Genomic DNA, 21011 nt, shown 5'->3' with positions numbered 1-21011 from the left:
TCTTGGGATTTTTTTTTTTTTATTTAGTCCAACAATCTCCAGCTTTTAATTGATGTGTTTAGACCATTTTTTATTTTGTGTTCTCATTGATATGGTTGGATTTAGGTGTACCATTTTATTATTAGTTTTCTATTTGCTCTTTTCCCACCTCTCAAGTCTTTTAGACTATTTGAGTCTATCCTGCCATTATATTTTCATTTATCAATTGGTTTTTTATTATATTTCTTTGTACAACTTTTATAGTTGTTGCTTTAGGAGTTGTTAATATATATATATATATGTGTGTGTGTATATATGTATGTATGTATATGTGTGTGTATATATATACACACACACCTAACTTTTCTCAATCTGCTTACATAGTTTACCACTTCAAGTGAAGCATAAAAACTACACAACTATATATATATATATATAATCTCTTTACCATAACCCTTTATATCATATCATTTAATTTGAATATATCAAATACTATACCCATAAAATATTGTGATTTTTGCTTTCAACAATCATACAAAAGTATGGATGTTACATAGACTTGAATGTCATTCTTACATTGGGGCCATGCTAATCTTCCCTGTATTGTTTCAAAGTGAGCACTGAATATATTTCTGAAGTGTTTTTCTGGTAAATATTTATCCAAAACTTGCACCAAGTTTGTGAAACTATTATTAGAATGACAGTCTATGATCAAGAAAGTGTTTTCTCGAAACAAACCTAGAATTGATTCTAATAAATGAAGTTTTTACATTAAAGGGTGAAAAATGAAGTCTTCTTATCTTGAACTAAAGCAGAATTTAAAACTAGAAATATGCTCAGAAATATTTTCTGACCAAAGCTGATTTTTTTTGGTAACATGGAGGTTCATCAATTACGTTATCTGTAGGGATATCCAAATGGGAAGTGTTATCTACAAGTTAAAGAGGAACTATTCCATTTTCCAATAAGCAGTAGATACTTACAGAGGATGAAAGGAAAGCCAACTCTGCGAGGTTTGGGATTAAGAAACGTAGACATCATACTATACATTGTTCAGATCACAGCTAAGAAAGTGCTCGCATGTGTAAAGCATCTTTCATTCAAACAAAAACCTCAAAGGTATTTTTATCTATGCAATTGGGTTTACCTCTGCCACACAGCTATTGCAAATAGTGTCCGCACTCCAGGGCAGGAGAGGGGTGCGTTCGTGCAGCATGCATTGAAGGTCCAGGCTCCCTCTGTCGCCTTGTCCTTCGCTGAGGATGCAGGCATTGGCTCCGAATGTACCGCAGGGAGGTTTCTCTGCGGGCTTTGGTGATGTAAGCCCAAAACCAAGGAGGAAGGGGGCAGTTAAACCTCACCTTGATTAAGCCGTGGTGCACTGTGAGGGCTGTGAGCTGGGCTTGGTGATCGTTTCTTCAGTGAGAAGGAGACATCTGTACTTGGAGTTTATGAGCAAACAGCACGCCATAAAGGGTGGCCAAGATACCTTGCCATCTTCTCTGCCTGTCAGCTACCTGACATTCAGGAAGGTTCAGCTGGAGCACCCTCTGCTGTGTGAGGCCCTTTCCTCTCCCCACTCCAACTGTGGTGAATCATCTCTCTACACGCTGACTTCTGGGGCCCCTCCATTTACCTAGTTCATGTGGCAGCCTTAATTGTCCTTTCACGTGACCATTATCCTGAAATGGGTTTTAATTTCCATTAAGATGTGGGCGGTGTCTCATTTTCCCAAAGTGACTTACCCTGCATAGCCTAAGTTTGAGGGAGGCAGTTTAGTAGAGTAGTTGAGAGCATAGGCTCAGTCTTCCTGGGTTCAAATTCTGACTTCAGCATTTCCTAGCTGGGTGACTAGGGCCAAGTTGCTTAATAATCTATGCACTGGTTTCCCCACTTGTAAAATTGAGATAAGAACACTATTTGTAAAGATTAAACAAGTCAAGACATGTAGAGTTCTCAGCATTTTTTCCTGGTGTGTAATAAATATTATTACTCATTTTTATCATTAAACGATTTCTTTTTTTTTATAAAGCTGTGAAACAAGTTATAAATGTAAGTACGGCAAGTCAGGGTACAAACAGGATCAGCTAATGAGAAGGCAAAGAAAACAAACACAATTTGACCAGATTCCAGATTTGGAAAAGACCTGGTGCTTATATTTTAAAGAAATCAAGGGTGTTAATGTAAATTGGTACAACCACTTTGGAAAACCATCAGGCAGAGTTTACTCAAGAAGCACCTTCTCATGCTCTATAACCTAGCGATCCCACTCCTCAGTGTGTCCCTAACAGAGGAGTGCCCATGTCTTCACCAAGGGACCCTTGAGAGAGAATATTGTTGGCAACAGTATCCACCATAGTCATTAACTGGAAACTACCCAAATGTCCATCTACAGGAGAATGGATAAATACACCGTGGCAATGAAAACGGATGATTTACAACTACACACTCAGAATGGATGAATCCCACATACTGTAATACAAGGTTCCAAGCAAAAGTAACCTGCGCTGATATAAATCAGACTAATGGTTACCCTGGTCAGGGAGAGGGGTGGAGGGGAGCAAGGGTAGAGAGGAGAGCCCAGGAGGGGCTTCTGGAGGTGTAACTAACATTTTATGTTTTCATCTGGTGTTGGGTTTTCATGGGTGGGTTCAGACTGTGAAAATTAATTTAACTGTACACTTAGTATATGTGTGTGTGTGTGTGTATCCTTCCCTTCTTAAAAGCAAACAGAAGACAGAAATGAAATAATAGTAAAAAAAATGGGGATGAGGTGTGGGGGGGTGATTAAAAAAAAAAAGAAAGGACAGGAAGAATAAGTCCAGAAGGTTAAAAGACACGGATTCTTGGCTAGGTTGCACCTGACCTGGTTGGCTCACCCCACTACCTTACAAACCACCCCTTTGGGTCTCCGCCCACCTCCTTGCTCTGCTGGCCCAGCTGGAGGATGGCAATGCCCTGCTTTGTGGGTCCTTCCCTTCCCTCTCGCTCCCCACAGCCCCTCTCCATTCTGAGCACTGCTGGGGCAGGAAGGGGCTTCCCAAGTGGGTAACGCTGATAGCACGTAACGTGAAGGAGGTGACCCTTCGTCACCGAAACTTAAGACTTTGAAGCCTTCCCTTCTCTTCCCTTCCTTCTCCTCTTCTCTCAGACTCTCCGTCTCCTCTTTACCTCTCCCAGGACATCGTCTGGGCCTTGGTGGCGGCGGGGACCGGCTGGGTCCGCGCCTCGCGCCGCGGGGCGGCTTGGCTGGGGGCGGGCCAGGGCCGAGGCCCCGCTGCTCGCGGGGTGCCCCCCCCCCCCGCGCCCCACCCCGCGGACCCCGCCCCGCGGCCGCCGGCTATTTTGGGCGCGTTGTCGGCGACGGCGGGATCGCTGACAGGCGCGGATCCTGTGACACCTCCCTGCAGCCGGCACTTGTTGCTCCCGGGACCTGCTGCCATCCCTGAATCCACCTGTCCCCCTTCCCCCGTCCCCTCCTGGTTTCTCTCCTTTTCATGTGATCACCGGGACGGGACACTGATTCTCAGACATCACTGTCCCCGGCTTGAGAAATAAATTAAGGGGAAGAGCAACAACAACAACGCCGCCCTGAACGGAGGCCCCTCTGGGCAGGAGCAGGAGCGCGGAGCGCTGGCCCGGGCGCCGCAGAGGTGGCGCCTCCCCAGCCCGGGACGGTGGCCCCGGGCGCCAACGGCATGATGGACTCGGCGACAGCTAACGGGGACGACAGGGACCCCGAGATCGAACTCTTCGTGAAGGTAGGTCGGCGTCTGCGCCGGCTCACGTGCACCCGCGCCGCCCGCGCCGGGACGCCGGACCCTCCCCAGGGAGCGCAGCCCAGCCCTCGCGGTCCCCTGGGGGGCCTCTCTGCACGCCAGAGCCTGGCTCGGGGCTCCCGGCGGAATGGAGTCAGGTGCAGCCTGGCAGGTGGTTGTCTTCTTGGAGAGTTGGCCGCAGTTTGTCAAAGCCGCCGCAGGACAGGTGGTCACCGCTGAGGGTCCAGAGCGATGCCCCGCGCGATGTGGGCTTTTCCTAAAGGGCATCCTCAGGTGTAGGGCGATGGTGAGAACCTGGCTGGATCCCGGAACCTATCTTCTAAAGTTGGGGGGATAGGAAGCATTAGTGACAGAATTACCTTTGGCAAAGCAAAAATAACATTTTTTTAAACAACAATGTAAACATTCCTTTTTTTCTTTAAACGTTTTTTTCTTTATTGATTTTAGAGAGAGAAAAGGAGGGAGAGGTAGAAACATGGATGAGAGAGAACATCGATTGGCTGCTCCCTGCATGCCCCCCACTGGGGATCGGGCCCACAACCTGGGCATGTGCCCTGACCGGGAATCCAACCTGCCACCTTTTGGTGCATGGGTCCACGCTTGGCCACTGAGCCACACCTGCCGGGCAAAAATAACATTTCTTAAAACGTCCTCTCTCTCTATTACTAAGACCTACTAAAAAGCAAACGGAAACAAAGATGTTTTCTCGCTTTGTGACTGGCAAAGCAGAAAACAAACACTTCGCTCTCCCCCATGGTTATGATGGTGTGGTCATGGTCCTGCAGGGTAGTCAGGAAATGCGAAGGGTTCGGCAACTGGGAAAAACGTCCCGGGCAGACTGGGCTGGGGGGCCAGTGAAAAGACAAACGAGTCGCCTTGCTCCCTAGGCCGAAGCAGTCTAACGTCAAAGCCGCTCACTTCATTTGCAACCTGTAGGAGGAAGGATGGAGGCCGAAGCACGCTCCCCGTCCTCTGTTGTAATAAGAAAGAAACATTTGATCAGCCCTCCCTGAGACACCGCAGAGCAGGGAAACCTGAGGCGGCAAGAGAGTTGCCTCCAGGGTGGTGCAGACAGAGTAGCCAGGACTTGGGGGAGGGTGAGTGGGCAGGCTTCCTGGGCGCCCAGACCTTTCACAAAGGGGGGAAACCCCTTAGAATGCAAAGTTCGCCTAGAAATATGCAGATCACTGAGCAGAGAAGGGTCCTTGGCATTTAAAAGGCCTGTATATTCCCTGGGCAGGGAAAGGGATCTGTCCTGGTTGGCCCAGGTGCCATAAGGGTTTGGTAAATAGATTCCACTGGGTTTGACATTCTTGGAGTTTTTTTTTTTTTTTTTTAAATCATCTGTAGAAATTACACCTGTCATTTAGTGACACTTGCTTTTCTCAGCCTGTTTCTCTCGCCTGAAATGTAGCTTCTGGTGCCCTCATTTGGTTTCCGGGACCCCTTTGGGTAGGATTTCCAGGCCCTCTGGCAGACCCAGGTAATGAAAGGGGTCTTGTTCCCCGGCAGGCTGGGCAGCAGGGGCCCACGGTGCTGACCTGAACCTCAGCCTCCAGGCCTGTGGTCTGGGGAGTGAACAGGGAGGACTTGAACAAAGCCAGGAGTCTTGCTGCTCTCCTTGAAGAAAGCTATTCTAGGACTTTCTCAGATTCCCTGGGAGCAGGTAGTTTCACAGTGTCAAGTTCCTGAAAGATATTTGAAACACAAATTGACTCTTTAGAGCCAGAGGAGCCCTTTGCCCCACTCCAAGGTGTGGAGCCCAATTCTCCCTGCACCCTTGGAATTTCAGGTTGGCAGCTTTGCAGATTGTCTCCATTTATATTAAAAGCTCACTGCACAGCCCCTAGTGCCCCCAAAGAAGTCTAAAATGCCCATGTTGTCATTTTGGGGTGTGTGTGTGTATGTGTGTGTGTGTGTGTTTTCCCTAAAGAAAAGCAATCCATGAGAGCCAGAGGCCTCCACGATTAGCTCAAAAAACAGATTGATGCAAGGAACGAAAATCAGATAGGAAAGCTCTTTTGACAGCCCCTACCCTACCCCCCCTTCCGCTCTGGTTGGTTAATAGTTACCACTGACAGGGCCAAGTAAAGACTGAAAGTAATTGTGAAATAAGACACTGGCCATATTCTGCACAGTTTCATCTCAGGGAAGCAACGTCCTGATTTAGGAAATTAGGCATTTCCAAGTTTGACCGTTCTCTTAGCTCTCCGATTCCCACGGGGAGAAAGACTTTCTTGTGGAAGGTGTCAGGTACCTGAGGTGTTGCCTGCACAGCAGGGCGGTCGCCAGCCCACATTCTAGGAAGCCTCCAGGCTGGCCCCACCCAGGAAGAGGCATGATGCTGCTCATGTTCAGCGCTCCTGTGAGGCAGCCCCTCAACCCAGCCTGCCCCCTGGGTGTGTTCCACAAAACCTCTGTCACCCAGGGAGTTTCAAGGACATACGATTCTGGCCCACATCGAGGGATAATCTTTATCTGTTGCCACTGCAGCTGATAACCAACAACAACAATAATAATAAAAGCCAGCATTTAGGACTTATGAAGCACATTCAAATACATTATCTTGTTGGATCCCCAGTATCCTTGTTCATGAGCTTCGGTCCACTCTAATGATGAAGAAGACAAACATGACTCACAGGGACCTTGTGAGACCTGCTGCTGTCAGCACTCGGTGAGCTGCAGTTTGCTGTCCTTGTAACAACCTGGGGACATAAGAATGATGATTACTTCCGTTTAATGGTTGAACAATACATGTGCTCACAGAGGGTGCGTGAAATGCCCAGAGTAGAGGGTAATAGCGCTCGGTGCTAGTCCTCAAATCTAGAGGTTCAGACTCTAAGTTTCTTACTCTTTTCTAAGCACCCATAGGTCAGGCTTTGTACCTTTTTTTGTCAAGTTAGGCTCTCAAGTGCCACCCAAGATGACAATTGTTGATCCCTTGCCAGTCTGTCCTAATGCGGTCACGGAATGCTGTCAAGGAGCCTGGCCGTCCCTGCTCTGCTCTCCAGGGCTCTCCCTGCCAGGGAACATTCTGACGGTGTCGTTTAAGAGATCATTTCCCAAATGTGTTCAGTTTCTTCATCTATAATTGGAAAGGTTTGAGCAGTTCTGTCATTCCCTAACATTCATGCTTGAGTCAGAGGTTTGGAGTCACAGGACCCGAGTTCGAGTGTTGTCTCTGCCTCTAGTTAGCTGAGTGACTGAGAAATTTCTTAACTTCGGTGAGTCACAATAGTCCCCTCCTAAAACAAGAGGGTGGTTATAAACAAGGTGTCCGTATGATTTATTGTCCAAACCAAAATGTTTTTGAGAGTGAAAAGAGGTGCTACCAATAATTAGGCCGGGACACCAGGTATACTCTGGGATTGTTCAGGGCCAATCAGGATATGCAGCCACCCTGGTGATGAAAATACTGTTCCCACAGATTTGCTGTCAGGATCACACAGGAGTGCACAGGTGAAAGTGCTTTGCAAATAGAAAAATCTCCAGAGACACGTGGAAGTGAAATAATGATATGAATTCCATGGCGCATAGGTCCCTGGGATCTGCAGGTCCCTGATTTGCCTTAGGACGGAAAAGCCTGGCTCCTTCCTCATTCACAGGGCTATTCTGAGAATAAATGAGATGGTATGTGGCTTGGACTTTGATCATAAAGGGAGGACAACGCGTTAGAGAATAGATAGTTGGCAATGAGTGTGGTTTATTGACAGAAAAAAAGAGCAAGGAAGTAGAAGCAAAACAGAAAGTGATTTAGAAAGACAAACACAGGATGCGCTGAGTAGTTAGATCAAGACATCCCTCCCGTCTGCACTGACTCCTCCACCCCCAGCCCCACCCCTAGATGTTGAAAGCCACCAAAGTAAAGTGGCAATGGTGGGCCCATTTGTTACAGATGTCTCTCGGGGCCACACGTGTGGGTTTCAACAGAAACCAGTGGCTCTCAACCTTAGCTACATATTCAAATCTGTGGAGATTTCAAAACTCCTGAAGCCAGGCTGCTCCCCAGGCCAATTACATCGAAGTTTCTGTGGGTGGGAGCCAGAAACAATCATTTCCCCCCAACCCCCAGGTTGGGCTCCGGTGGGGAGCCCATAATCAGAGGCGAGTTTGCCAGTAGGCGGCTTCTGCTGAAGCTGAAACAGGTGGGCTGGCTAGCGAGGCTTCCAGTCCAGAACTTGTAAAGGCCCCAGGGCACGGGATCGGGAGTGTTGCCGATAGAGACCTTGCGCCCAATCCCTGCTCAGTGAACATGCTGACAGCCCATAAAGCCCAGGACTCCGGAACAATCAGTGCCTGGGGTCGGGCTAGTCGAATAGTGATCAGGTCAGCATGGAGGAATAGATCGGAATCCTGGTGACTGTCTGGTGGAAAGGACAATCCCTTTCATTTACTGAGTGATCTGAAAGGCTCTGACAGTGGTGCAGGCTCAAGTGAAGTCACGGTGACCCGCGGTGTGGCCATCGGACGTCCAGAACAGACACGAGCCAACCTTGAGGCATTCCCTCTCAGATCCCTGCTGCCGCTGGCTGCCTGCTCACTTTGGACAGCTCGCCTAAGCATGGGCTCACCAGGTTTTGACATTCGCCTCATCACATAAAGCAACTGTTTTTCTTTCCCACTACCTTCAGGTTTGATCTGCAGTCAATAACCCGATACACGATTCCACCTTCCCTGCTATTTCAGTGAGCGAGTCTTTTCCGGGTAACACATCCATGGGAGCGCTGTCGTGTCAAATGTCAGCCGACGCGCATCCCAGCCGCCCTTTGGCGGGTAGTGGGAGGGAGGGCTGGGGATCTGCAGATGCTGAAGTGCACTGTGAGTGCTGTCAGCCCCCGCTGCCCTACTGGCTTGTGTTGTTTATCTGGGTGTTTGCTGATTCTCCACCCAGCCAAGAGTCCGTCGATTTAGACAGTCAGGTCAAAGCTTTTTATTCTTGGTTCCCTTTGAGTTGCCGGGTGCTGGGCCCATGTTGTGTTAGCAGGAGGTGTAGTGAAAGAGTGTCAGGCTGTGGGTTGCCTGCTGTGTGGTCTAGGACAGGCTGCTTGGCCTCTCTGGGCCACAGTTTTTTACCAGTGCAGTGCTGATAATGGCAGTACATATTGCGGGGGCTGGTGTGAGCACTGAATGAGCTGTGTAGGAATCTGGGGTGTAAGTAAAGCCCCCTCTGCAGGCCCAGTGTAGCCCAGATAGGGAGAAGCCAAGCCCCGAGTCTCCCTTGATGTGTCAGGGAAGTCAGGCTCGATCCTGACCGCCCCTGCCTCATTGTGGAGTCAGGACGCAGACACCAGAGCTGCAGCAGTGCAGTCATCACTGGACCTGATTGCCTCTGCTGGGGCTGCGGCTCAGGAAGCTGCAGACTCCAGAGCCACTGTCCGAAGTACTGTGGTTGGCCTGACCGCAGGGCAAGTGCAAATCCCGGACCAATCATTCGGGTCTTCCAGCTCAAAGGAAGTTCATCCAAGGGAATTCTCCCGTAGCTCTGTGGGCGGGGCCAAGAGGCATCCAACCAATGGGGTGTTGTACTGGCCCCTCATCTCCCAGCTGCACAGGGATGTTATTTCAGGGTCTTCATTCCCATCCCGTCACTGGGCTCTGGTCAGGGCCTCCCCAGGCTCAGCTGAATGATGAGAAAGAAGGTTCCGGAGTCTTAGCCATTTAGTTTCAGAAGGCCCCTGGGCCTGTGAAGGTTTTCCCACTCTCCCCCCAGCAGAGTGCAGCTCTGCATAGTTGTTCTCATAGAAAATAAACACACGCGGCTGCATGTATTATCTATCTGGACTCTGAACAAAAACAGCAGATGCTCAGTATCTGCTGCCTGTTAGAACTATTACCAAGCATCCTTGGTAGTCTTTGTCATCATGGCTGGGGATGAGAAATAGTGAAGAAGCAAAGTGGTTAAGCCACAGGTGTCCCTAAAATGTGAGTCAGTGTCGGGGGTCCTCCCCACCCAGGGGTACCCGAGATCCACCCCTGCTGACATTCTGAGGGGTCAGCTCCAACTACTGGGGACATTTCTCGGCCAGGCCTTGAATGAGAATCTACTTTGGAAACTCATCTATTTACTCAAGGAGTATCTTAGCTCTGAACCGTGAAATTCTTTAAAGATAAGTAAGATCGTTTGCTGTCAGAACTGAAATGAATCCTTTCCGGAAAAGAGAACCTGGATTGTTAACTCTAGAAGTACCCTGTAGCTCTGCCGGTGGAGGACGTGTTCGGATGATATTTCTCGCAGCCCTCGCAGTGAACAAGGCTAGGCCAATGGTGCTCGGCCGCTGCACTGTGAAAAGTCACTGCCCAGCTTCTTCACATGGACCGGCCCAGGTCCTGTCCCCGGAGATTCAGATTCAGTAGGTCTGAATGAGGCCCAGGCATCTGCATCCTTAAAAAAACAAACAAAAAAACACACACAAAAAACTACCCCTGGATGATTCTGGGATTCATCAAAGGCCGAGACCCACTGGCCCAGACCAGGATGAATAGAGCTGAACCACCCAGTGAGGCAACCGAAGGGCAAGATGAAATCCCGTCCCCACTGGAAGCACCGATTTCAGGGGCTGGAGGAGGCTGAGGCAAGTGCGCTTGTTAGCATGAGCCACCCCAGATGAACCCCAAATAAACTGGAAAAGGGAGGAAAAGAATGCTTTTGACCTTTCTTTTATCATTTGCTTGTATTCCTTTGTAATTTTTATTTTTTTTTAATGACTTGGAGTGACAAGTCATTTTAAAAGCTAGGCATGAAGGAAATGTCAGTAAGATAAAGAATTCGGGGAATTAAGGGATTGAAAACAAGCCATCCGCCCATTCATGACACGTGTATGGAGCTGCCTACTCTGAGAAACTGAGAGCTAGGGGCAGGGGAGATCAAAGAATGGGGGTCCCCAGCAGTCCACGAGCCTGCACCCGAGGGGCAAAAATGCAAGGAAGCCTCAGGGCCACAAGGGTGGCGGGACATGACGTGAAGGGGTCAAATGAGGGGACCGATGTGGCTTGAAAGGGGTCTCCAGGACTACTCGGGGAGGCAGGGCCTGAGCTGTACTTGTACAAATTATTGGGATGCACAGAGTGGCTGCCATGTCCAGTCCGGCAACAGCCTGGAGGTAAAAACCAGTGGGAAGGGTTTTGAATGTCAAGCAGGTGGTCTTGGCCCACTTGTGAGTATCGGGGAGTATGTAACGAGTTTCTACCCAGGGCCGGAGCCTGCTTTGGCTCTGCCTGGCCTGATACGGTGGGAAGGTTGACGAGCCCGCAGTAGGAAGACCTGGGCGCCAGATCTGGCCCTGCCACACATTGTTTGTGTGACACTTTTTCAAGTTTCCTCTTTTGCAAAATGGGACCAACAAGCATAACATCACAGCATGTCTGACTTGGAGAAAGCTCTTCGAAGTCATCTGTCTGGTCTGGCCCCCTCTTATTGGAAACATTTGCAATCTACCACTCTGGGCTCCGTGCTGCAGGGATTCAAGGAAGGGAAGCGAGGGGAAAATGTAAGCTGAGGCCGCTTTTGTCTTTGCTCCCCTGACTGCGTTCACTATGACCATGTTAGGGTGCGGAGAGCCTTGGGCAGAGGCCGAAGACCAGGATTCTTCCGTGTTCTTGCCAGGAGGTGCTAAGGAGGGCCGAAAGGAACAGTCTGCTTTGAAAGAGTGTTGTGAGTACAGAATCGGGCACAGGCCTTGGAGTAAACATGTGCACGTACATAAATTCACCTCTGGAGAGACTGGTGTCCATATTTGGAATGGTGACACCACCGATGGGTTTGACCATGATTGTCCAAGATATTGTAAATGGACTGAGTGCAGATAAACTAACTGAGCTTGAGCGCTCAGGTTTCTTTGAACCATGAGGGCCTATGACTCTGATAGAAACAGCTCTGAGGAAGGACGTTGTCCTTAACGAGGACACTATGGCTTTAGAGCTGTTTTGTGTGCGGTGATGGCAGACCAGGTAAGTGCAGGTGCTGGAAACTCAGAACAAAGAACCAGGGGTAGGTCTAGGCTGGGAATGTGGATTTGAACCTCTGCTCACAGCAGAATAAGTTGAAGGAATAACTTCCCTGGAGGAGGAAGTCTGGAGAAGGGATAGAGAAATAATGACTGCATTTTAGGAAAAGCCCATCTGAGGGGGGAAAGAGGCATAAGCTGAGTTAGCCAAGGTGATGAAAGAGGCAGGAAAGAAATGCAACATCCAGATGAAGGGAACTCTGTGGATAGCGGCTCGTGTAGAAGCAAGAAATGTCAGGATGTGTCACCGAAGAACTAAGTGCTCTGCACGGCTGTGGAGAGGGGGCGAAGGGACGTTGGGAAGGTGGACAGAATTATAAGTTAGGGTCCGATCATAAGGCACCTCTGATGGCAGGCTGAGCAATGTTGGACTTTTATTTATAATGTAGAAGATGGCATGCATGACCACGTGCTTGTGGGGCAATGCAACTATATTTTTAACGAGGGGACGTGCTCAGTTATCTGAGATGGTGTGTCTGGGACCGTTGCACCCATGGAGTGGTATTTGGAGTGGGAGGTCTTCGAAGTGTGCCTTGGGTCCCCCACAGGCTGTGGTGTTTAGAAGTTTGGTGTTGGGTACTCTATGCCCACATCGACTTCTAGGGACCTTAAGAGGAATTTTCCACTTCTGTTTATTATTCTAGAGAAACAAGCATCAGACCAAAGGGAAACACTGGAGGTGAAAGGGAGCATATATAGTGAATGGAGACCAATGGGAACCCACTGCCTAGAATAAAGAGGAAGGGAAAACCATATCCCAGTTACTATCTCTTAAAAATTCAATGTGGGAGGTTGTCATGGCAACAGGTATGGGTTTCTTGATTCAACCCAAGGCTCCTCTGTCCCCATTGCAGGCCTCTGCACCCCAGTGCTATCCGTGAGCAGAGGCCCAGTAACGCAGCAGGAGGGGATGGTATTTCACCTGCCTTTTATTTATTTTCTCATTTGGGTGCTGTGGCATTTTATAGCCCTACCGTAAAATCTAGGATCCAGAGTGTCTTTATAATTTGCTTGCGGTCCTTTATCACAAATGCCTCGGGTTTGTCCAGTGGGGATAAAGGGTTCTGGGCAGGGCTCCACCACAGGACTTCGGGGGAGGAGAGCCCCTTGGGGAAGTTAGGTGACCTCTCCTGGTTTGGGGACTTCATGAGTATATCCGAGATCGGATCTGTCTAGCAGGATTAAGTGTCAAATAAGATAAGAAACACCAACCCCTTGTGTAAACTAGAGTTTTCACTGTTCGAGAGTAAGGCATTGTGTTGGCCAGCGTACGCCCCACTGCTGAGACTCCAGTTCGTGACCTTGCTCATAGAACAGCCCCATGCCACGCTTGATGGACGGTCTTCCCTGCTCAGGCTCCTCCCTCTCTGCATCCTGCCACCCCAGGGCTGCCGGCTCTTCCGCTGGCCTCGGCGTAGACCCACGGGGTGGATCACGTGGACGGTGTGCATGGTCCCAGCCTGGAAGCGGCCAAATCCCTTCAAACCACTTTCCATAGTCCAGATCTCAAGTGTCAACTTGAGCTCGCAGAGAAAAAAAAAATGGAAAGCAGGTTTGGCAAACGACACACCTGTCTCTACCACAGAAATGATCCATTTTCTCGTTCCTACTATCTCATCACCTCGTCGCCCCCCGAGACGGCATCCTGCCTGGAGCCTCTCCTCCCTCCCGCCCGCCGCGTTCCATAGCATTGGCTTGATCTTCCTGAAACACTGTCTTTGTCACACCAACTCCTTCACCTGCCAGGTCACGTCCAACTGCTCCAACCCCGTATGGAAGACACTCCAGCCAGGCCTGCATCCCCTTCCCCCACCTTCGCTGCTGGACTGTCTTGCAGTGGTTCCTGATGGGTCTGGAGAGTTTCTGAAGCACCTTAGAGTCTCTTCTTGATTTTCTCCTCGCACAGTTCCTTTGAGGAGGGAAGATGCCACCCTCCTCAGAGAAGGTAACCTGCCGGGGCCTGTGCACGGTGTCGCTCTGCGCGAGCCGAGGGAGAAACTGGAGACTCTGACTCGAGGCCTCGGCAGTTCCCACCGGGACAGGGTTCCCCTGCGTTCCGTGGTCACACAGCCACCTGGGGCGTCTCAGATTCCAACACAAACTTGTGAAGCAGCGTCTTCGGGGGGGGCCCGGCGTTGTAATGAGCTAGTGCCCCCACGGACGCTGCTGCGCTGCTCCTAACCTCACATGGTCCGTGTGCATATCTGGACCCAGGCACGTGAGTCTAATGGTGGCAATTGACATTTAAATGGTGTAAATGTGGGAGAGAACTTTGGGGGGCAGTGGGCCTGCTCTCAGGTCACCCCAATGAACATAGCATTCCAGTCTTCTTAGAGACTGGTCCTTGACTTTAGACCTGCTCCATGACCTATGGAGTCCTGGGCTTTTTTTTTTTTTTTTTTGGCACAGTTGTTCATCCCCATCCCTCGTGTATCAGATGCTTGAAGTGGAAAATGTTGGGAAAGAGAGACTGGGGGGATGGGGGACGGCAGGGAATAAAAAGGTAGGCGAGACAGAGGGGAACTGACTTGACTTATGAAGTAGAAGAAGCATCCTCATTCTCCAGTCATTTTTGGTCCTATAGGTCTCTCTGCATTTTTGGAAGTCAGAGAATAAGTTGGGAAACTGAACACTAATAGCTGTGGCTCTGTGCTGTTCTGCAGAGCTTGCTTACATTACTCCTCGGAGTCTGTGGGAGGTCCTGTTATTACTTCTAAGTTACAGAGGAGGAGACTGAAGCTCAGAGAGGCAGGGTCCTCTAACCAAGGCCACAGAGCGCGGGCCTGGTAGAACCAGGTTTCAGACCCCATGCATCAGATCTGCGCTCTCTGCTGCTTCGACTCACCCAGACTCTCCCAGCTGTGTGAAGAGAAAATATTTGTCCTGAAGCAAGAGGCATGTTTTAATTGCCAGCTAGAACAGAATCCAACAGGCTTTGCCTTCCCTTCATTCTCCATAAGTCACAACGAATAGGCCAAGGTCAAGGCTGACCTCTATGCGGAGGCAAACCAGACCATTACCAGGTAGGGGATTTAGAGCCACAGAAAAACCCACCTGTTCACAAGTCTCCTTCCCTCTTCTCTGCCACAGTAACATCAATTCCCACCCATCCACCGACCCCTTTGTGTTGTCATGTCCCCCAGAGGTCCTTTGTAAAAAATATGTGTTACTCTGAATGGGCTACGCAAGGGCACTGTAGCCCTAGCTGCCACATCAGCGAGGGTGGCTTTATCAGGTCTGAGGCCCGAGGAGGATGGGAAGGAGGGGAGAGAGACACCGGAATGCTCCGTAGCACCGGGGCTCTGCCTGTCCTGCACTCGGCGTCCGGCAGGGAGAGGAGCAAAGCAGAACCTGCTGTGTGATGTGAGGGTGGCCACAGAAGGCAGACTTTTTACCCAAGAGCTGGCCATTGGCCACAGTGCCTCTGAATTCTAAGGTAGGCTTTGAAACTCATCTTTGCAAGGATGCAGCCCTTGACTTGAAAGAAACCTTGTGTTTATTGCAGGGAGTCTTTCTGCACTGCTAAGAACTAGACTCATTTACAGGTACACGGAGAGTCCCATAGAGTCCCTTGGGGGCCCGCCTCCCTGATGCTGGCTAGGCCCTTTCTGAATCATTCTGAGACACATGACATGGTCAACGGTAGCAAGACTGTGGGAGGCGTTATAATAAGTACAATACTTTGAGCATCTGGTATGTTCCAAACATGGTGCTAAGCCACTCTGTTTAACTCACTGCCCCTAATGCCTCAGGGCCATGGGGTAGGTGTACGGTGACTGTTTTACAGATGAGAAGTCTGGTTTCTGGAAAGGTTAAGTCTTTACTCGGGGTCCCATGGAAAGTGGTAGAGCTGGGATTCAAATTCAGTGCTGGCTGATTCCAAAACCACTTCTTTTCCTGTATGTTAATAATTAAACATAACAAAGTTAAAGCCAACGTTGTTTGAACTATACTGTATGGCAGCTGTTGATTGAGGTCTGCCAGGTGCCAGGCCCCGAGTCTGGTGGGAATGAGGTGCCCAGGACAGACACAGCCAGATCCTGGCTGAACCCGCAGCCTGGGTGGTGGGGGCAGGGCAGCCACGGGCCGGGCAGAGGACTGTGACCCAGGGGCAAGCGTGAGGCTGTGGGAGCTCAGAGCCATGGAACCTGGTACCGGGAAGGCCCTGGTGCTCAGAAGGACTTGGGGTTCAGTTCGGGGATGGGGCATAGGGGGAGGGTACCAGCAAAGCTGGGGCAGGGAAGGGGAAGGAAGCCACCTGCCTCTCTCTTTAACAGACCCGTTGCCATTCTGGAGGGAGCAGGCGATGAAGGGATCCCAGGTTCTCCACCCCTATCAGGACCTAGAGCTTCTCTTGACCAGGAGGATAAGGGCAGCTAGAGAACACCATGGACTACCCCTTCTGGCCCCTCTCCCGCTTTAGGTCCCTTTAAAAAGCTATTTGAAGCTTATCTAGGTCTAAAGCTCTTCAGAAAACATTTTTCTACCTGTGTGCCAAGAATTACACTATCGTGGGTGAGGTACCTTTCATTCCAGGGCGGGAGATAAACAGCTCTCGGTGGGAACGCCTGGCTGGTTAACACTTTGCAGTGAAGGAGGACCTGCTGTGTGCAACCAGTCGGGGAGCAGGGGAAGGAGCGGTCGTCACTGACCAAGGCTTGCCGTGGGGAAGGAGCTCAGAAAAAGAGACCGGGGTGGAAATAGAGATCACTGTGCCATGGCTCCGCTCCCCAGGCTTGGTGCCGATTTCCTTGTGTGGGTTCAAGCAAATAGACAGTAACCACTGACCATGGGGACCTTAAAGGCGCAGATCACACGGATTTTCTCTTCATCTCTCTATTGCTAGCTGTTTCCTACATGACAGCATGTGTGCCATCATTTTATGATACATATATATATATATATATATATTCTACACACAAATTAGAAATGCTTTATAGATGTACTCTTGTCCTGAGATTTGCGACCCAAGACTGAAATGCCTACATCCACGTAGTGTTTGGCATACACCGTATACTCAACCGATCATATTGCTGTCGTCACCATCCCTGTTGCAGAGTCACTCAGTGTTTGTTGAGGAGCAAAGCAATACAGTGGAACGCAGGAACCTTGGTTTTTGCTTCTGCTTCCTGTCATTCTGTTATTGTGGACTAGTCATTTGGGTTTCTTCATCTTTAAAATAAGGGGATTGGCTGAAATATCTGAGGTTATGCTGCTTTGACTCTACTGTGTACTGAGAGCCCAGAACCTGTGGTCAGCAGACTCTTTTGTAAAGGATCCCATAGTAAACACTTCCAGCTTTGAGGTCCACGCAGTCTCCGGCCCGACTGTGCCATTGTAGCATGGAAGCAGCCGCAGATAACACGTAAACCAAGGGTATGCCTGTGTTCTAATGAAACTTTATTTACAAACAGAGGTGGCAGCTAACCCCTGACCTAAGTGCCCAGCTGACAAGGAATCGGACTGAATTTGGCCCAAGAGCTGTGGGCCAATGAGGACGAGGCTGGACAGGCTGCCTTCAGTGGTGGCCATCGTCCCCTGTCACTGTCCATTCCACGAAGTACTGCGATCTGGTGACCCCAGGGTTGAGTTGTAAGATGAAGCATTCTGAATTTCTAGGAGAATGTTCCTATGTAAACCCAAAGGATTAATATTCTTCTTCTGCATGTGATGAAAATTCAGAGGCGGAGGCTCTGGACTTCATTGCCAGACCCATGAAACGTGTCCATGGTCGTGGGCTCAAGTTCTCAGGCGGAGAACTGCACATGGACAGGACTCATTGCCAGCTTCCACCCCTCATTCCTTCTTTATCACTTCCTCTGCACTTGGGGCGTTGTTCTGTCAAATGATCCCCCTGCCGTGCCCTGCTCGGCCGGCTCCCACTGAGCCGTGCTGCTGCTCCGAGCGGTGCCCTGACGTCAGCGTGCTGGGACACGGCCACCTGGCAGGGGGAGGGGCCGCAGGGTCTGCCGGGGTGTCGCCTGGGGAAAACACAACAATGACCTCATTTCCAAACCAACCTTGCACACCAAGTGAGACAGGTAAAGAATCCAAACACCCAAGCCAGTCTGTGAGGCCTCGGACAGCTGCTCCAGAGGTGGATTTCCTGAGAAAGGGGGGTATTGTCTTAGAAGACAAATATTCCTGATGGTAAACACTTGGGTTGGTGTTTGCCCTTGACTCTCCTGTGCCCCTGATCAAGACACTTGGCCTCTCTGGGGAATTTTTCAACTATGAAATAGATGGAACTACATTCCCAGGCCTGCTGGATCCTGGCTTCCTTTCAAATTGTGTAAATGCGTGGAATCCACTTATGGTCTCTGGTCATTGTTGACTTATTTTGGTTAACTTTCACATTAGCCAGTTTCAGTGTGTGTGTGTGTGTGTGTGTGTGTGTGTGTGTATGTGCACCTAGTTTACTCATATTTAAAGTCTTGGCAGGAATTTGGTTCTCTCCTATGCCAACAAGTAATAATAAAGAGTATGGTGCTCATTATTCATATGTTTAGACTGTGGAGAGTATTTTCAACTGATTTCAACATTGACATGTGTAGCGGACATTTGTCCCATTTTGTTACTGCCCAGCACCATTTATTCATGCTTCTTACGGGCCCAGGTTCTTCAAGGCAGAAGCCAGGAAATGACTTTCTAGACCGATTCCTTTTCTGCTTTAATTAGCCAGAGTCAATTCTGTGGTTTGCAAAAGAGCCCTTATCAATATTTCCTTTAAAAAAAAAAAATTGTGCAACAGAATCTTCCTTGAAGCTGTAGTGATCCTGTGATCCTATGACATTAATTATAATTCCGAGTTTGGGTGCTTGGAATGTCCTATTAGGATATTTATTGCCAAATATTTATCTTACAACTTCAGTAAAGGTGTTGGGGTGATTTTAATGGAGACGGACAGAGACGGAGATCCAGGATCACGTGTGTGACTGAGTCGTTATGAACACACAGTCATCTGACCCTCTGGCCGGCCTGGAGGAAGCTGGGTGAAGCAGATGACACCAAGTTCTTTCCCTGCCTCCTCATCCTCTTTATGCCACTAAAGTGAGGCCTTTTCGTGAGTGAAAACAAGTGACGGTAGTTCCCAAGACTCTCCTTCAAGGGAAAAGAATGATGGTGATAATAACTAACATTTTTTACGTGCTTCCCACGTGCTTTCTAACCGCTGGACGTGTACTTATTATTTAACCCCTACAACTCTTTTATGAGATACTATTCTTAGCATCCCCATTGTATAGATGAGGAAACTGAGGCACCGACGGTTAGGGGGCTTGTCCAGGGCCACATAAGTGTTCTTAACCTATCAGTTCCCCGAAGGAGTGACCTAAGGAACCAAAGCAGTCACTGTGAGACGAGGAGCCGAAGGGACAGTTTTTTCAAACCCGAACTGGGCATTATCGGTTTAATCGATTAGGTCCCCAAATAACTGCACATTGAAACCTTCCAGGGAGCTTCAAAAAATACAAGCCCTTAGTCTCCACCCAGGAACTCGGGTGTGGGAACGGAAATCTGTATTCACCGTAATGCCAGACTTTTGCGTCACAGCCTCTGGCCTGGGATGCCCCCTTTGCTCTGCTTGAAAAGCCCTCCTCCTCCGCTCCCCGCTGCCTTCCTAGCAACCAGCTCAGGATTTGCTTGTTTTGAAGAACCCCCTTTCTGATTGGCACACACACTCTCCTGCATGCTCTCCTGCTCTGTGCCACTGTGCCAACTCATAGAATATGGTTTGTAATACCAGCTTTACTTATGATTCAAATAGGTGTGATTTCGGGCACGCAAGGGAAAACTAATGGTGCATGTATCCTTTAGAGACTTCAAAGGTTGTTATATATCAGTGTGAGTGGAGCCTCTGACGTCAGGCGTGAGGCAGGGTGAGGGGCACAGGACTGGTGAAGAGGGGGTGAGGGAAGCAGGAGGGTGCCTCCGAGCCCCCCACATCTGGTGAGCAGCTCCCTTGTGTCAGACCCAGGACAAGAGATGAAGGACACGGTCCCTGCCCACAGGGAGCTTGCGCCCTGTGACATAGACAGAGGGACAATCAACAATGTCAGTACCTCCCTCATGGGGCTGTTGGGAAGGTTACATGAGTTAACATGTGCGAAGTGCCTGGAACAGTGCCTGGCGCATAGTAAGTGCTCAGTGGATGAACTGATGTCACCTATTGTTACCGATCGGTTGTCTGCAGGGCCCTGTGCTGCTCTCTGGCCTACAAGGCTCTATGGCATTTCTTCTTTAAAGCCCCAATACCTTTGGCAAACACTTGTCCTGGTATTTCATCTTATGTCAACAGAGGTCACTGAGTGCTTTCAGTGTCCCAGGCGGTGGCCGGACTGGGCTCAGAAATGACGAGAATGAATCAGAGTGTCTGCCTTTGCTTGGAGGGGAGACCACTCCCAGGCATGCCTCACACAGCCTGATGAGGAGCTGGAGCAGGAGGGAGGCAGTGGGGTGCACTGCAGGGACTCAGGGGAGAGGGGAGCAGCCACTTCAAGCTGGGGGAGGGGTGGATGGAGAACAGGCTCGCAGAAGCCTGGCCTTGGAGGAAAGGTCAGGACCGGGGCCCAGAGGGGCCTCACTGTCTCTCTGCACCAGACTGCGCTCAGGCTTCACCCACACTGTCATCTGATCTTGCCTTATAAAGCAGGTTCTCCTAGAGTCCCTGCTTTATGGATGGGCAAACTGAGACTTGGAGATGTGAAGTCACCAATAATCAGAGCTTCAGAACTGATAGGAATGTGGTCAGGCAGACCGCGTGGGGAGCGGAGAGGGCGTTCTGAGCGGAGGTGGCCGTGAAGACGACGCCTCTGGCCACACAGCTGAGAAGACATTAGCCCAACTTCACAGGACAGGGCAGCAAACCACAGAGCGGTGGCCATGCATCTCTGCAGGGTGGCAGGCCCAGGTGAGGGTGGAGGGCGCTGTGTGAGGAGCCTTCCCAGCTGCCACCAGGCACAGGCCTCGGCAAGGGGCGTCTGGGTGTGGGAGGGCTCCCTTGGCTCCCTTGGATGAAGGTGAGCGCCCGCTTCCTCATCCAGGCCTGTCTCCAGGGATGATTTCCAGCAGCAGCGTCATCCGTTTTCTACCGGTGTGTCACAGATCACTGCGCATAGTGGTTTAAAACTGATACATTTGTGCCCTGGCCGGTTTGGCTCAGCGGTTAGAGCATCGGCCTGTGGTCCAGAGAGACCCGGGTTCGGTTCCCACTAAGGGCACGTACCTCCGTTGCAGTTTGTCCCCGGCCCTG

The 21011-nt window shown here is 50.0% G+C and overlaps 1 protein-coding gene and 1 pseudogene across 2 annotated transcripts in view; one reads left to right on the top strand and one right to left on the bottom strand.

Annotated features, from left to right (window-relative positions):
• The window catches only part of CLIC5 (chloride intracellular channel 5), a 150225-nt gene that overhangs the window by 50767 nt on the left and 78447 nt on the right, over positions 1 to 21011 (top strand). The window contains exon 1 of one of the 2 annotated variants that reach the window (XM_036249412.1): positions 3346 to 3740. The exons of the other annotated variant lie outside the window; for it this stretch is intronic. Coding sequence (XP_036105305.1) covers positions 3678 to 3740 — 63 coding nt within the window. The 5' untranslated portion in view covers positions 3346 to 3677. Of the gene's footprint in view, positions 1 to 3345; positions 3741 to 21011 lie in introns of those variants that run through there. 2 annotated transcript variants of the gene reach the window in all.
• Positions 515 to 610, bottom strand: LOC118622080 (annotated as a pseudogene).

The sequence above is a fragment of the Molossus molossus genome, unplaced genomic scaffold, assembly GCF_014108415.1.
Source record: "Molossus molossus isolate mMolMol1 unplaced genomic scaffold, mMolMol1.p scaffold_m16_p_8, whole genome shotgun sequence".
Classification (NCBI taxonomy): domain Eukaryota; kingdom Metazoa; phylum Chordata; class Mammalia; order Chiroptera; family Molossidae; genus Molossus; species Molossus molossus.
This window is presented reverse-complemented; position numbering and strand designations above follow the sequence as displayed.